Below are 16,658 nucleotides of genomic sequence, written 5' to 3' on the forward strand. Positions count from 1 at the left end.
GTACATGACTGGGACTCGCAAGGTTAGTAGTTCGATCCTCTGTGTTGCCACAATCCCCACCCATTGGGCCCTTGAGGAAGGTCCTTAAGCATTGCTCCAGGGGAGGATTGTCTCCTGCTTAGTCTAATCAACTGTACGTCGCTCTGGACAAGAATGGCATTAATGTAATGTACCCCACATTTGTGGACCAGTGTCCTGACTGTTGTGAGGAAATGTATCTCATTGGTAAAATAAACCCATCAGATTCTGAAAATGTATGGGGAGTTTCAGTGATGACCAAAAGAGTGAAATTGTTTATAACATGGATATGCACTGGGCACAACATGGAGTGAAGCTCCTACACTGTATCATAGCTGCCAACTCTCACGCTTTTGGCGTGAGACACACGCATTTGCCTGTTTTCACACGCACATGCAAATGCGTGTGTCTCACGCCGAAAGCGTGAGAGTTGGCAGCTATGCTGTATGTATCAGGGGCCAAGGATGGACGATTCAGTTTAATTTCCTTCAGTTACCCTGGTTCAATGAAATAATGAGCATTTTACGCCAATGCCAGTTCAATTATATCTTAAACAGTAAAGCGTTTGATTTTGTTACACAAAAACTGTTGTGGAAGGGGATAATAAGGGCCTTTTGGGGCGGCACACTCCAGTCCAGTAGGTGGCGGTGAATGAGCCTTACAATACCCGAAGACGAAGAAAAAGACGAACACATTTTTTCTTCTGTCGGGTTTTTTTTTCTTTCTTTTTTTAAATCTGTGGATACCATTGCACTTACGGTTCAAGGGACAATGGTTGAGAGGCTTTTATGTCAGATGGCCAGAAAATCTGCCTGCTAGCAGCCGCGGTCGAATAAACTTTCTTCTTTTTCTAAAGAACCAATTCAGTTCCGGAGTGGAATTGATGACTTTCGTTTCGTTCACCTACTGTGTTTAACACACACTTGAGATTATTTATTTGGAAATAATTTCGCCTATCAGCACAATAAATCAAATCAATGGAATAAATATGGGTAAGCTTGGAATTGTCTTTATGTACGTTTTTTGTTTTCACGCGAAGTTTTCAATGCGGTATTTCATTAGTCGCACGACTGTTTACACAAGTTTCCCCGTTGTCATAATATTTCTTCTTACCGTGAGAAGTCCCTACCTGTTTACATTTCGCCAGATGTGCATTCAAGCTAATTGCTATCTTCGTTTTGGTAGAAGCACATTCGACACGGGAGGTCCTGAGATTATTATTTTTTTTTTTTAACCGATAATCAAGAAAAGAGTGCCTGACCCGCAAACGTAGTCTACAAATTTGTTTACACGGCGGAAGTTGTTTCGAGTAATACCGTTTTTGAAAAAAGAAGACTAGTCACCACTTTTTTTAAAAACACACTTTGAGGCTCAGGCACTTCATGCTCGCGCAGTCCTAAAATTCCTTCTTATCGTGCAAAATGCCCTACACGTAACGTAAGCCTACGCACAAGCTATTGTCTCCGAAATTGTGGATTTATAACAATAATCGGTCCACGCTATTTATTTACACGGTGTAATGCTGTTCAGTCTTATGTTTTAGATGAGTTAGCTTAGCCTACTCGCTTTCATGGTCATGCTGCATTACTTCAGATCAGTCGTATGAATACAGAACAGGTGAAAGCAGCTTCATTACGCTGCTCATAACTGGAACCGTGTACACGACACCTGAAAACTGGATCACCGAAATAACGTGGAGGGCTCGATAATTATTTTAATTGCCGATTACACGCTCTTGTTTCTCGTAATGCGTTCAGTTTATCAACTTCTACTTACCTTCATCTTGTCATTGTGATTCTTCTTTGTATTTTGTACTGATATGATTTGCGCATTGTTATGTATGCCATAGCACTGCTGGGAAAAGAGCATTACTCACTTGGTCTTCTGTGGTGCAATGAAAGTTAAAATAACTCGTATGAACAAATTGCAAAGTGTCTTATTTCCTGGACAGTGAATTAATTGTACCAGTACATTCTATCTGATGTATGATCTAGAGCATGTCGTAGGCCATTGAGAAAGATGTAGGATTACTTCAAAGATTTGCGTAAACTGCACCTCTGCCCAGCATGTTAAAATGCATATAGGGAGCCAGTATTAAATAATGTATGATATTTTCTGATTTGGTGTGTGGTATGCTTAAAATGCAAGCAATAAGTTTGGGGGAGAAATGCAAGGTTATATCCTGTCACAGCATGAATCAAACGCATAAATGGGAAAAATAAACGTCAATCGCCTGCTGAAAGTAATTCCATCGTAGCGGGAAACGTTCAAAATCAAATTGGATAATGAATCCCTAACAAAAAGAAAAACTGTACGCTACTCGTGAAACCTAAATGAAAAGTATCAAGTTGGGATCGAACCAGCGATCGAAAACTGCGATTTCGTGACGGAGCCACCATTACGACCGAAAATTGTAATGCACCAGTTTAGTTATCATACCTGCAGAGAATATAAAAAAAGGTCCGGATTTTTATACCTAGCATACATAATGATGCTAATCGGGAATAAAAAAAATTTCAGTTGTCTTCACTTGTCAGCTGATGTGGTTAGACCAGTTTCAGGCTAAATCCCTTCCCCTGTTTCCCTCCAGGAGCTGCACTTCTGCACACCTTTGAGCAGCAGTATGATGCAGGCAGGAGTCTGTCTGAGACAGGACACTGAGACAACACTACCAGAGCTCACTGAGCAGCACAGGATCAGACTGAAAGAAGAGGAACTCAGTGGACTGGAGTCTGTCCACATGGCAGAGTCAGAGACTGAGTGTACTACACCAGGACTCAACACACTGGAGCCAGAGTGTGTTACAGCACACAGTGGGGTCAGTGCTGTACACCACACTGACTCACCATTGATAAAAACAGAACCTGATCTGGGTCCCACCAACACTGGGGATCTTATTAAGACAGAGAGCCTAGACTTTACAGAGCTGGCATATAGAATCCATCTGCACCCTGACCAAATCAAAACAGAAACTTATCCGGGTCACACACACACTGGGGATCTTATTAAGACAGAGAATCTAGAAGTTACAGAGCCAGGATATGTAACCCATCTGCATTCTGACCAAATGAAAACAGACTGATGATGGAGGCTACATCAAGGCTGAACACATCAGTGTGCTGCAGGACATTAAATGTGATGATATTACATCTGATGAAGTGAACACTGTGCTTAATGGAGCTGGTGTCGTTCACAAAGACCAGACTGAACCATGGCAGTGTGCAGGAGAGCCAAATCCACACTGCAGGAAACCAGGAAATGAACAGGACCTTTCCACCCAGCATGTGAGATGCCTTAATGAGCCATCAGAGTTCATCCAAGACAAGGGAAACCATACTGATGAAAAGCCCCACCAATGCTCTCAGTGTGGGAAGTGTTCCTTCACGAAATGTGATTTAACCAAACATCAGAGAGTTCATACAGGTGAAAAACCTTACAAATGTGATCAGTGTGGGAAGTGTTTTTCATCTAAATATAATTTAAGCCTCCATCAGAGAATTCATACTGGTGAAATGCCCCACCAATGCGCTCAGTGTGGAAAGCGTTTTCCTCAAAAATGTAATTTAAACAAACATCTGAGAATTCATAAAGGTGAAAAACCTTACAAATGTGATCAGTGTGGGAAGTGTTTTTCAGATAAATCTTATTTAAGCCAACATCAGAGAGTTCATACTGGTGAAAAGCCCTATAAATGTATACTGTGTGGGAAGTGCTTTTCTGCAAAATGTCGTTTAAGTCGACATCAGGCAGGTCATACCGGTGAAAAGCCCTTCACATGTACGCAGTGTGGGAAGTGTTTTTTCACGAAAGATGATGTAAGCAAACATGAGATTATTCATACTGGTGAAAAGCCCTTCAAATGTGATATGTGTGAGAAGTGTTTTAGTCAGAAAACGTATTTAAATAAGCATCAGATAATTCATACAGGTAAAAAGCCCTACATTTGTACGCAGTGTGGGAAGTGTTTTTTCAGGAAAGGTGATTTAAACAGCCATCACAGAATCCATACTGGTGAAAAGCCCTTCAAGTGTACTCAGTGTGGGAAGTGTTACTTCAAGAAAACCCTTTTAACCAGACATCAGAGAATTCATACTGGTGAAAAACCTTACAAATGTGATCAGTGTGGCAAGTGCTTTCCAGCTAAATCTAATTTAAGCCAACATCAGAGAATTCATACTGGTGAAAAGCCCTACACATGTACTCAGTGTGGGAAGTGTTTTTCAGATAAATCAGGTTTCAGAAAACATCAGAGAATTCATACTGGTGAAATGCCCTACAAATGTACGCAGTGTGGGAAGTGTTTTTCAGGTAAATCTAATTTCAGCCTCCATCAGAGAATTCATACAGGTGAAAAACCCTACAAATGTATGCAGTGTGGGAAGTGTTTTTCAAGTAAATCTAATTTCAGCCTCCATCAGAGAATTCATACAGGTGAAAAACCCTACAAATGTACGCAGTGTGGGAAGTGTTTTTCAGATAAATCTTATTTAAGCCAACATCAGAGAATTCATACTGGTGAAAAGCCCTACACATGTACTCAGTGTGGGAAGTGTTTTTCAGATAAATCAGGTTTCAGAATCCATCAGAGAATTCATACTGGTGAAAAGCCTTACAAATGTGATCAGTGTGGGAAGTGTTTTTTAAGGAAAGGTGATTTAAACATCCATCAGAGAATTCATACAGGTGAAAAGCCCAACAAATGTGATCAGTGTGGGAAGTGTTTTTTATGGAAATATTCTTTAAACATACATCAGAGAATTCATACAGGTCAAAAGCCTGTTAGTACCCAGCTTCAGCTTATCGGGGAGTGAGAGTATTTAACCACTCTGATCTCCTCTCCCTGACGCCGGAGGCAAAATCCTCTCGTATAACTAACCTGGCAACTAACACTGCAAATTGAGGGAAAAAATTCAGCAAATTCTTCAGGAAACACGCACGTGCAGCGAACTGTGAGTATACGAGTATAAGTGTGGTGTAATGTTGTAAACTGTGTGAAAAGTGTTATGTTATAAGAGGTGTCAGAGACTTGGAAGGAAAGAACCCCAAGAAGGGGATCCTGCAAGATATCTGTCGGTAGTTACCTCAAGGTGTGATGTAAGAGAAAAATTGCTGATAAGAGAAAATACTGTTACGCTGTGCGGATGCTTCGAATGCTTGTGCTTGTAAATCTTAATACTTAAAACTGTTTCTTATGTGACATTATAAACTCACTTACCACTTTCTTTGGTATTTTTTTAGGCGTATTAAGTCTTCTGCTGCTGTAGCCTATTGTGGGGAGAACGACAAATTTGTGTATTGGACCACTTCACATGTATATGATAATGACCGCTATCAGTTTCAATGTTCGAACAGCGACTTCAGGTTGACCACATACCACTGAGTGTAACCGACATGAGAGCGCTATGAAAGGATTTCCCAAGTCTTGATGTACATGACGATAACCTACAATTCTGGGCCCTGCCTGTTGACCTATGTGCTCACCTACATGTAGTGCTTGTATTTCCACAGTCACACTATAAGTAGAGATGCCTGTATCTGGTAAGAGGCCTTGGACAAGATCATTTTAGGATTCTTTCTTTCCGTCTTTCTTGCTCCTTCATTATCCAGCAGCACAGGGCTTTCTCTTATGAGCCATGTGCTTGGAGAATATCTTGTTCGCCCATAAGGGGACGTGGGGGAATTTTTCCTGAATTGTTCCTAAAACAATTCTCGCCCCCACCTTGAACAATGACTAAAGGGTTTAACTAAAATTGACCTCACCATGGAATTCATGTTGTGTGAAAAAGGAGTGACTCTGGGGAGACAGACAGATTTGTGAATTGGACCACTTCACATATGATAATGACCGCTATCAGTTTCAAGGTTCCCCCTCTGGGGATTTTCCACTGGGCTCCAGGGGGGAGCGGGGCGAGGCCCCAGGACCATTAGGGATTTGAATGGCCCAATCCAAAGTTCTCGGGATAGGCGCAATTCTTTACCAGCAATCAGAGGTCACACTTGATTTGTAGACATATTTGAATGTATGCAAATATAACTCCCCAAACATCATTGTTCTGCAGAACATTTTCCTGACTGTGTAATAAACTTTCCTGCTTTTTACTGTGAACGGTTGATCTGCTTCTTTACTGGGATAAAGGTCATTTTCTCATTCCTCGGTAAATTCAGAATTTACTAACATCTGGCCCTGCCAGCAGGGTGAAGCTTGAAACCTCCTGGGTTTCCCGACTTGTGCAAAAGGGTGAGTACTTTGTTTTACCACCAAAGTTTAGTTTGATAGACGACAAATCTGTGGAGGTCTGGAATGCTCCGCTCAGTGGTGCGAAATCTAACATCTATGGTACGATTACCGTAATTACCTGTGTCGAAGCGATCAATTGTTTGTAAGTTCATAGTAAAAGGTTGTGTCCTGTGTGTAATTTGTCTCCGGTGGTGTGGCATCTACAACTGTTTTAACTGATTTTGCACCAGTGCTGTTGCTTATTTATCTTGTCTTGAAGTATAACTTTATGTGAAAGGGTGACCGGTGTATCATCCTACCTGAGGTATTCACGCCTTGAGGAAATACGTGGGTGCGTTGCTGTGGCAGGCTGAGTGTTCGCCCACACCCCGGGTGACAAAATATTTTCTCGCCAGGGAAGGAGAGTTACCTAAGAAGCGTATCCCGTGTCTGTGTTTATATGTTACGTATCCCGTGTCTGTGTTTATACGTTACGTATCCTGTGTCTGTGTTTATATGTTACTTATCCCGTGTCTGTGTTTATATGTTACTTATCCCGTGTCTGTGTTTATATGTTACGGAGAAAGTGAGTATTTTACACCCCGGCCTAAATTGAGAGACAGGGAGTATGTGAAGTCTCACTTGGGTTTGTGTGAAGTGTCCCGCTGAGGCTGGCTGAGGATTTGGCCCTCAGTCCAGGGGCCAGAGGTGTCCCCTCCTACCTGGGGTATGAGGTGAAGTGGTTGGCTATTGATAGCAGCTTTTCCTAAAAAGCGTACTGTGGTATCTGTCGGACGTAGATTCAGTTGACCGTGTGCCTGTTATTACTCAAGTATACGGTTGTTGGAAAGAATCCCGTCATTTTCCCATTTTAATATTGTTCTGAGACTTCTAAATATTCAGTGTTGGCCATTAACGCAGGGAGACAGAACAAATTTGTGTATCGGACCACTTCACATATGATAATGACCGCTATCAGTTTCAATGTTCCCCCTCTGGGCTCCAGGGGGGAGCGGGGTGAGGCCCCAGGACCATTAGGGATTTGAATGGCCCAATCCAAAGTTCTCGGGATAGGCGCAATTCTTTACCAGCAATCAGAGGTCACACTTGATTTGTAGACATATTTGAATGTATGCAAATATAACTCCCCAAACATCATTGTTCTGCAGAACATTTTCCTGACTGTGTAATAAACTTTCCTGCTTTTTACTGTGAACGGTTGATCTGCTTCTTTACTGGGATAAAGGTCATTTTCTCATTCCTCGGTAAATTCAGAATTTACTAACATCTGGCCCTGCCAGCAGGGTGAAGCTTGAAACCTCCTGGGTTTCCCGACTTGTGCAAAAGGGTGAGTACTTTGTTTTACCACCAAAGTTTAGTTTGATAGACGACAAATCTGTGGAGGTCTGGAATGCTCCGCTCAGTGGTGCGAAATCTAACATCTATGGTACGATTACCGTAATTACCTGTGTCGAAGCGATCAATTGTTTGTAAGTTCATAGTAAAAGGTTGTGTCCTGTGTGTAATTTGTCTCCGGTGGTGTGGCATCTACAACTGTTTTAACTGATTTTGCACCAGTGCTGTTGCTTATTTATCTTGTCTTGAAGTATAACTTTATGTGAAAGGGTGACCGGTGTATCATCCTACCTGAGGTATTCACGCCTTGAGGAAATACGTGGGTGCGTTGCTGTGGCAGGCTGAGTGTTCGCCCACACCCCGGGTGACAAAATATTTTCTCGCCAGGGAAGGAGAGTTACCTAAGAAGCGTATCCCGTGTCTGTGTTTATATGTTACGTATCCCGTGTCTGTGTTTATACGTTACGTATCCTGTGTCTGTGTTTATATGTTACTTATCCCGTGTCTGTGTTTATATGTTACTTATCCCGTGTCTGTGTTTATATGTTACGGAGAAAGTGAGTATTTTACACCCCGGCCTAAATTGAGAGACAGGGAGTATGTGAAGTCTCACTTGGGTTTGTGTGAAGTGTCCCGCTGAGGCTGGCTGAGGATTTGGCCCTCAGTCCAGGGGCCAGAGGTGTCCCCTCCTACCTGGGGTATGAGGTGAAGTGGTTGGCTATTGATAGCAGCTTTTCCTAAAAAGCGTACTGTGGTATCTGTCGGACGTAGATTCAGTTGACCGTGTGCCTGTTATTACTCAAGTATACGGTTGTTGGAAAGAATCCCGTCATTTTCCCATTTTAATATTGTTCTGAGACTTCTAAATATTCAGTGTTGGCCATTAACGCAGGGAGACAGAACAAATTTGTGTATCGGACCACTTCACATATGATAATGACCGCTATCAGTTTCAATGTTCCCCCTCTGGGCTCCAGGGGGGAGCGGGGTGAGGCCCCAGGACCATTAGGGATTTGAATGGCCCAATCCAAAGTTCTCGGGATAGGCGCAATTCTTTACCAGCAATCAGAGGTCACACTTGATTTGTAGACATTTGAATGTATGCAAATGTAAGGCGTGTAAAAGATGTTTGTAGCAGCTTGTAGCATGGTGGTTAAAGTACATGACTGGGACCCGCAAGGTCGGTGGTTTGATCCTCGGTGTAACCACAATAGAATCCGCACAGCCGGAGGGCACTTGAGCAAGGTCCTTAAGCAATACTCCAGGGGAGGATTGTCTCCTGCTTAGTTAAATCAACTGTCCGTTGCTCTGGATAAGAGTGTCTGCCAAATGCCATTAATATAATGTCCCCCTCTTTTGTGTAACAGTGTCTTGACTGATGAGAGCAACAGCAACAGCAAATTTATTTAATTGGCCTCTCCCCCCCTGGCTTCAATGTCAGTGTCTGTTGTTATTACACACAGACTACACAGAACAGCACATCCCACACACACTGCTAATCTCTCCAACTTGAGACCTCTCTCTCCCTTTCAGCCACTGTCAGTCTGTTTCAGGCCATATTAGTATGGCATCGTTTAATGTTAGTTCACTCACAAATAAGATTATATTAATAACATTATCTCTGCTAAGAATTAGCATTTTATGTTTCTTGTTGAGACCTGGCTTAACAATGACGGTGTGGCAACACTTATTGAAGCTTGTCCCCCAAACTATAACTTCCTCCAGTCGATAAGACAGGGCAGAAGAGGGGCTGGAATAGATGCTATTTTCTCCCATCAGTTTAGCTGTACTGAGATTGTGTAAGGTACATTTTCATCCTTTGAATATTTTGCCTTTGTGCTTAAGGCTGACCCAGCCGTGCTTATTTTAAGATTATATCGGCCACCTAAGCAGTCCTCAGTATTTCTCCTGAGTTTTCTGAGCTCATGTCCGTTGTGCTCACTAGTTATGACCAAATAATTTTAAATGGGGACAAGAATATTCATATTAATACTAGTGCCGACTCCACGGCAATGGAATTTATGAATCTATTAGACAACTTAGAACTGTAAAACCCCACGCTAACCCAACAACGGAATTTAGGTATCTGCGTGCTTGTCCTTCTGGTGTTGCTGAAATGATGTCAATAGGGTTAAATAATAATTACCATGATGCGGAGAGTCTAGATCAGCCAATAATCAAACCACGTTACAAAGACAGTCGTACCACTCTGCCTTTCACTCTCTACTGGTCCGGGCTGACCAAGAATCTCCACAATAGGGCCAGTACATTTACCTTTATTATCCAACTCCATTTTAAACTAGCATTTAGACATTTTTTTTTTTATCAAGCATGAACCTCAGGAGTGGTTACACTCGACTCTCCTTTATATGCTACCATTACTCAATATGTGCTCCTGGGATTAGCACTATTGCTGAATCTCAGTTCGGTGGAGAACACAGAGGTTGGGGGTCTAGCCAACACAATACATGCCTTATATTTTGCGTAGATAGTTGCGAGCCCAGGTCGGCGTGCATTTAGAGGGCTCCGTAAAGATAACTTGACAAGAACCGATGTAGAAATGTCCATGGGTTCTCTACTGTAACACAGTAAACCATGTCATCTTGACCCTGTTCCTACCACATTTTAATTTTTTTATTTTAAGAGTGTCTCCACAACTATTCTTAAGATAGTCAACACATCTCTGGAGGCTTTTAAAACTGCAGTTGTGAAACCTCTTTTGAAGAAAACTCATTTTGATTCTAGTGTCCTAAGCAACTATAGACCTATATCCAACTTACCTTTCATGGGCAAGATACTTGGAAAGGTAGTTTTTAATCAACTTACCATCTTTCTGAATGAAAACAGTACTTTAGAGAAGTCAGGTTTTAGATCTAATCACAGTACAGACCTATCTCACTAAGATAGTGAATGATCTCACGAAGATAGCTGATGCTAAGAAGTTTCAGTTCTAATTCTTTTAGATTTGAGTGCAGCTTTTAATACAATTGATCACAATATTCGAATCAAACGCCTTGAAAACTGGGTTGGTCTCTCCGGATGCACTCTTAAACATACATTACAGGGAGAATATTTTATATTAATCTTGGAAATCACACGTCAGAACAATATGACATTGGTGTTGCACAAGGGAGCTGCCTTGGTCCCCTTCTTTTTTCATTATACATGCTTCCCAAAGGTGATGTCATCAGAGAACACAATGTTAATTTCCACAGCTATGCTGATGACACACAACTATACACTGCAGTTGAGCCAAATGATCCAAATGCATTATGTTCCCCGACTACCTGTCTATCTGCAATTAATCAATAGATGAACAACATTTTTTTCAAGTTGAATGAAGATAAGAGAGTATTACTTCTAGTTGGCCCCAAAGCCAAAGAAGATGCACTTTGTAACGGGTTAGGAAATTTGACTCCTCAGGTTAAATCATAAGGAACAAGCCTGGGTGTAATTTTAGACTCTGATCTAAGTTTTAAACCACACATTAACAAGGTGGCCAAGACACATTAACAAGGTGACCAAGCCTGCTTTCTTCCACCTGAGAAACATTGTGTAAGCCAGTCATAAGCAACATTTGGTCCCTTGCGCTGGTCAGCTTGCTGACTTCCCCCTCCTGGAGCATACATTGTTAGCCCCCACCGTTGGCACACATGCCTGTGGGGGAGAGCTAGAGAAGGATTCTTAGAGGCGCCTTCTTGGGCCCTGGGGGCCCCCCTTTTCTCACATTCCTGATAGGTTAGAGATTGGATATGGTATAAAGATGTTTCATGATAATCCCAGGTCAGAATATAGTAATGTTTGGTGTTATTCTGATTGGTTCAGTGCGACTGGTGTAATGGTCTAGTTTTTGTAACAGTCTACCTTTGATAGCATAACCATTCAGGAGCCAAGGGGAAACTGGGGAAAAGCTGTCTCTGTAGAAGCCATGTGTTTTAGCCCCCTGCCTGGTGGGCCTGGCTGTAAATTATAGATGGGTGACTCACTTTTATGGTCAAGAATTTAGGCCTGGATTTCAGAGATAAGGAGAAGAAACCAAACAGTCTGGGGTGTCTCCTTTCCTTTCATTCACCCAAATCAGGTTTATTCAAAAGGTATATTACCATGAGAGGCACAAATACATATTTACAGCATAATGCAGTTATCATGAAAACTCCCAACTACAGCATTCATAGATTTCCTGCCCTGAGATGATGGATGAAAATTTACTGGAGCCAATTCTGGTACTGTTGAGTGGCTGAACTGTCCTTATCAAATAAACTATGTTTTGGACAGCTAGCTGACTGGGACAAACTGGGGTTGCATTTTTATTGAGTACCAAATCTTTTGGACTGTTATATATGATTTTATTGTTTAATAAATTTCATATTTGTATCAATGAAATGGCTTCAATGATGGAAATGACAGAAATGTATTTGTTTGGAAATAATTTTTGGACAGCTGCTTGAATATGAAAATAAACATGGTAACTAAAAGAAACCCAAGTGTGTTTCTCTGTTTTGTTGGCAATTGTGGAAAGATGTGCTGGTTCACTGCTCCACCAGGACTTCCACACAACCCACCCCCTCCTCCTCCTCAGCCCCCACACCAGCTCGCCAGGGTGGGCTGTCTGCAGCGTATCATGGTGTGTGGTAAAAGGGTAACCTGAGGACCATACTCCAGCCCAGTAGGTGGTGGTAACGCACAGAACAGGTGTAACAATATCCACAAATAAAATCAGACGAAGGAGAGATTTTTCCTGACGGTGTTTTAGAGGCCGATCTCACATTTCCAGGTAGGCAAACTGGGAGGAGTGCTGGCAGCCTTCCTGTAGCTTGGTTCTGAGTTAGTTCACTGGGAGGTGTGCTGGCAGCCTTCCTGTAGCTCGGTTCTGAGTTAGTTCACTGGGAGGTGTGCTGGCAGCCTTCCTGTAGCTTGGTTCTGAGTTAGTTCACTGGGAGGTGTGCTGGCAGCCTTCCTGTAGCTTGGTTCTGAGTTAGTTCACTGGGAGGTGTGCTGGCAGCCTTCCTGTAGCTTGGTTCTGAGTTAGTTCACTGGGAGGAGTGCTAGCAGCCTTCCTGTAGCTCGGTTCTGAGTTAGTTCACTGGGAGGTGTGCTGGCAGCCTTCCTGTAGCTCGGTTCTGAGTTAGTTCATTGTGGAAAAGGGATGATTTCCGAGCACAAAACTCTGGTTCAGACACAAATAAAGCTTGCATTGTTTTTCTGCTCGGAGACAAAACAACCATATTTGTCATTTAATTCCTCCCAAAGAACACCAAAGAAATCTGGGGATAAGGGCTATTAGGAGAGATGAAGCAAGAGATGGATTTCTAGTGTAATAGTAATATCTAGTAACCTTTCTTCACTGCTGTTCGTCATATACATATTTTATACATTGACTGCACACAGTACTCCAAGTGTGGTCTAACAAGAGTATTGTAAAAGGTAACTTCCTTGGACTTGGACTCAATACTCCTGGCTATGTATCCTAGCATCCTATTGGCCATTTTTACTGCTACCGCACATTAACTATTACCCCCAAGTCTTTTTCAACTTGAGCACTATCCAATTTCGTACCCCCCATGAAGTAATCCTGCCTTAAATTTGCATTTCCCACCTGTAGAACTTTTAGTTTTCTTGAATTTCATATGCCAGATTTCTGACCATTTATGGATTCTGTTTAAGTCTTCCTGGATTACTTTAGTACAGTCCATACTGTTAGCTAAACCTATTTATGTATCATCTGCTCTAATTTAACTAAATTACTTTCAATGCCCATGTCTAGATCATTTATGTAAATGAGGAAGAGCAGTGCCCCCAGCACCGATCCCTGTGGGACTCCACTTCCCACAATACCCTGTTTGGATAAGGCCCCTCCTACTACTACTCAGAATCAGAATCAGAATCTCTTTATTCGCCATGTATTTTTTACGTACATGGAATTTGCTGAGGTATGTGGGTGCATGCAGACATAAAGAATAATAGAAACATAGATATAAAATAAGGTAGAATGTGATGTAGATTATGAATACAAAAATAAAACTAAATATTTACAATACAACATGATGCTGAAGCGGGGTATATGAAGTATTGTCAAAGTGCAAAATATAAAATATAAAGTTCATGGGGGAAGGATAAAAGTCTATGACAATGGAGACCCCGGGCCTTGTTGATGAGGCCAGCTGCCGATGGATAGAAGCTGTTTCTGTGGCGCAGCATCCTGCCAGAGGGGAGTGTTTCCAATGGTCTGGTGAGAGGGGTCGGCCACAATCCTTCCTGCACGCCTCAGGGTTCTGGAGGCGTACAGGTCCTGAAGAGATGGCAGATTGCAGCCAATCACCTTCTCTGCAGAGCGGATGATACGCTGCAGTCTGCCCTTGTCCTTGGCAGTGGCAGCAGCATACCAGATGGTGATGGAGGAGGTGAGGATGGACTCAATTATGGCGGTGTAAAAGTGCACCATCATTGTCTTTGGCAGGTTGAACTTTTTCAACTGCCGCAGGAAGAACATCCTCTGCTGGGCTTTTTGGTGAGGGAGCTGATGTTCAGCTCCCACTTGAGGTCCTGGGAGATGATGGTTCCCAGAAAGTGGCAGGACTCCACAATGTTGACAGGGGAGTCTCTCAAGGTGATGGGGGCGGGTGGGGCTGGGTTCTTTCTGAAGTCTACAACCATCTCCACTGGCTTCACAGCGTTGAGCTCCAAGTTGTTCTGACTGCACCAGGTCACCAGACGGTCAATCTCCCACCTGTAGGTGGACTCATCCCCACCAGAGATGAGTCCAATAAGGGTGGTGTCATCCGCAAACTTCAGGAGCTTGACAGATTGGTGACTGGAAGTGCAGCTGTTGGCGTACAGGGAGAAGAGCAGAGGGGAAAGAACGCAGCCTTGGGGGGAACCGGTGCTGATGGTCCGGGAGTCAGAGACATGTTTTCCCAGCTTCACGTGCTGCCTCCTGTCAGACAGGAAGTCTGTGATCCACCTGCAGGTTGAATCAGGCACGTTCAGCTGGGAGAGCTTGTCCTGTAGCATAGTTGGCATTATTGTATTGAAGGCAGAGCTGAAATCCACAAACAGGATCCTGGCGTAGGTTCCTGCGGAGTCCAGGTGCTGTAGGATGAAGTGTAGAGCCATGTTTACGGCATCATCTACAGACCTGTTGGCTCTGTAGGCAAACTGCAGGGGGTCCAGGAGGGGGTCTGTGATGGATTTGAGGTGGGACACATGGATTTGAGGTGGGACGCTTTGTGTTCTATCCTGAAAGCAATAAATAAAATCACCATGACATCACAACAGCAAATAGCTTAGTTCTGTGTGGATAGGGTTGAGGAATGTGAATAGCAGGCAGTGTTTTCAGTGTCATTTTAACCAAGGTCTTAAAACGTAAACTCAGTGTTGGAATATAAAAATAATTCATGAAACCTGAACAAAGTTGTTTCATTCATATGATGCTAGCTAATGTAACGTTAATGTTAGATGTCAGCGCCCTTCCCGAATGTTAGCTAGCCAACATCATTAACATGCATGACCAAGTGGTGCTGATGTAGTAAATATTGAGAAAAAAATCACCAAGCAGCATGATCATTCCACGGTCAAAGTCACTTCGATCACATTCTGATAGTTGACGTGAACATAACCTGAAGCTCCTGACTGGTATCTGTATGACTTTATGCATTGCACTGCTGCCACACGATTGGCTGATTAGGTCATCACATGAATAAGTAGGTGTACAGGTGTTACTAATAAAGTGTTTGGTGAGTGTATGTCTTCCGTAACAGCAGAGTATGTTTGATTCAGAGAGTACGGGAATACGAAGGCGTGTAAAACATATTTGTAGCGGCCTGTATCGTAGTGGTTATGGTACATGACTGGGACTCGCAAGGTTAGTAGTTCGATCCTCTGTGTTGCCACAATCCCCACCCATTGGGCCCTTGAGGAAGGTCCTTAAGCATTGCTCCAGGGGAGGATTGTCTCCTGCTTAGTCTAATCAACTGTACGTCGCTCTGGACAAGAATGGCATTAATGTAATGTACCCCACATTTGTGGACCAGTGTCCTGACTGTTGTGAGGAAATGTATCTCATTGGTAAAATAAACCCATCAGATTCTGAAAATGTATGGGGAGTTTCAGTGATGACCAAAAGAGTGAAATTGTTTATAACATGGATATGCACTGGGCACAACATGGAGTGAAGCTCCTACACTGTATCATAGCTGCCAACTCTCACGCTTTTGGCGTGAGACACACGCATTTGCCTGTTTTCACACGCACATGCAAATGCGTGTGTCTCACGCCGAAAGCGTGAGAGTTGGCAGCTATGCTGTATGTATCAGGGGCCAAGGATGGACGATTCAGTTTAATTTCCTTCAGTTACCCTGGTTCAATGAAATAATGAGCATTTTACGCCAATGCCAGTTCAATTATATCTTAAACAGTAAAGCGTTTGATTTTGTTACACAAAAACTGTTGTGGAAGGGGATAATAAGGGCCTTTTGGGGCGGCACACTCCAGTCCAGTAGGTGGCGGTGAATGAGCCTTACAATACCCGAAGACGAAGAAAAAGACGAACACATTTTTTCTTCTGTCGGGTTTTTTTTTCTTTCTTTTTTTAAATCTGTGGATACCATTGCACTTACGGTTCAAGGGACAATGGTTGAGAGGCTTTTATGTCAGATGGCCAGAAAATCTGCCTGCTAGCAGCCGCGGTCGAATAAACTTTCTTCTTTTTCTAAAGAACCAATTCAGTTCCGGAGTGGAATTGATGACTTTCGTTTCGTTCACCTACTGTGTTTAACACACACTTGAGATTATTTATTTGGAAATAATTTCGCCTATCAGCACAATAAATCAAATCAATGGAATAAATATGGGTAAGCTTGGAATTGTCTTTATGTACGTTTTTTGTTTTCACGCGAAGTTTTCAATGCGGTATTTCATTAGTCGCACGACTGTTTACACAAGTTTCCCCGTTGTCATAATATTTCTTCTTACCGTGAGAAGTCCCTACCTGTTTACATTTCGCCAGATGTGCATTCAAGCTAATTGCTATCTTCGTTTTGGTAGAAGCACATTCGACACGGGAGGTCCT

At 42.7% G+C, this 16,658-nt stretch overlaps 1 protein-coding gene across 1 annotated transcript; it reads left to right on the top strand.

Annotated features, from left to right (window-relative positions):
• The first annotated feature begins 3,232 nt into the window (after positions 1-3,232).
• Positions 3,233-6,124, top strand: LOC133127146 (zinc finger protein 260-like). The gene is given in 2 exon segments (XM_061239821.1): positions 3,233-3,406; positions 3,408-6,124. Coding segments are annotated over 2 exon segments (1,455 nt in total). The 5' UTR covers positions 3,233-3,373; the 3' UTR covers positions 4,830-6,124.
• The last annotated feature ends 10,534 nt before the right edge of the window (positions 6,125-16,658 follow it).

This window comes from Conger conger, chromosome 4 (genome assembly GCF_963514075.1).
Source record: "Conger conger chromosome 4, fConCon1.1, whole genome shotgun sequence".
In the NCBI taxonomy this organism is placed as follows: domain Eukaryota; kingdom Metazoa; phylum Chordata; class Actinopteri; order Anguilliformes; family Congridae; genus Conger; species Conger conger.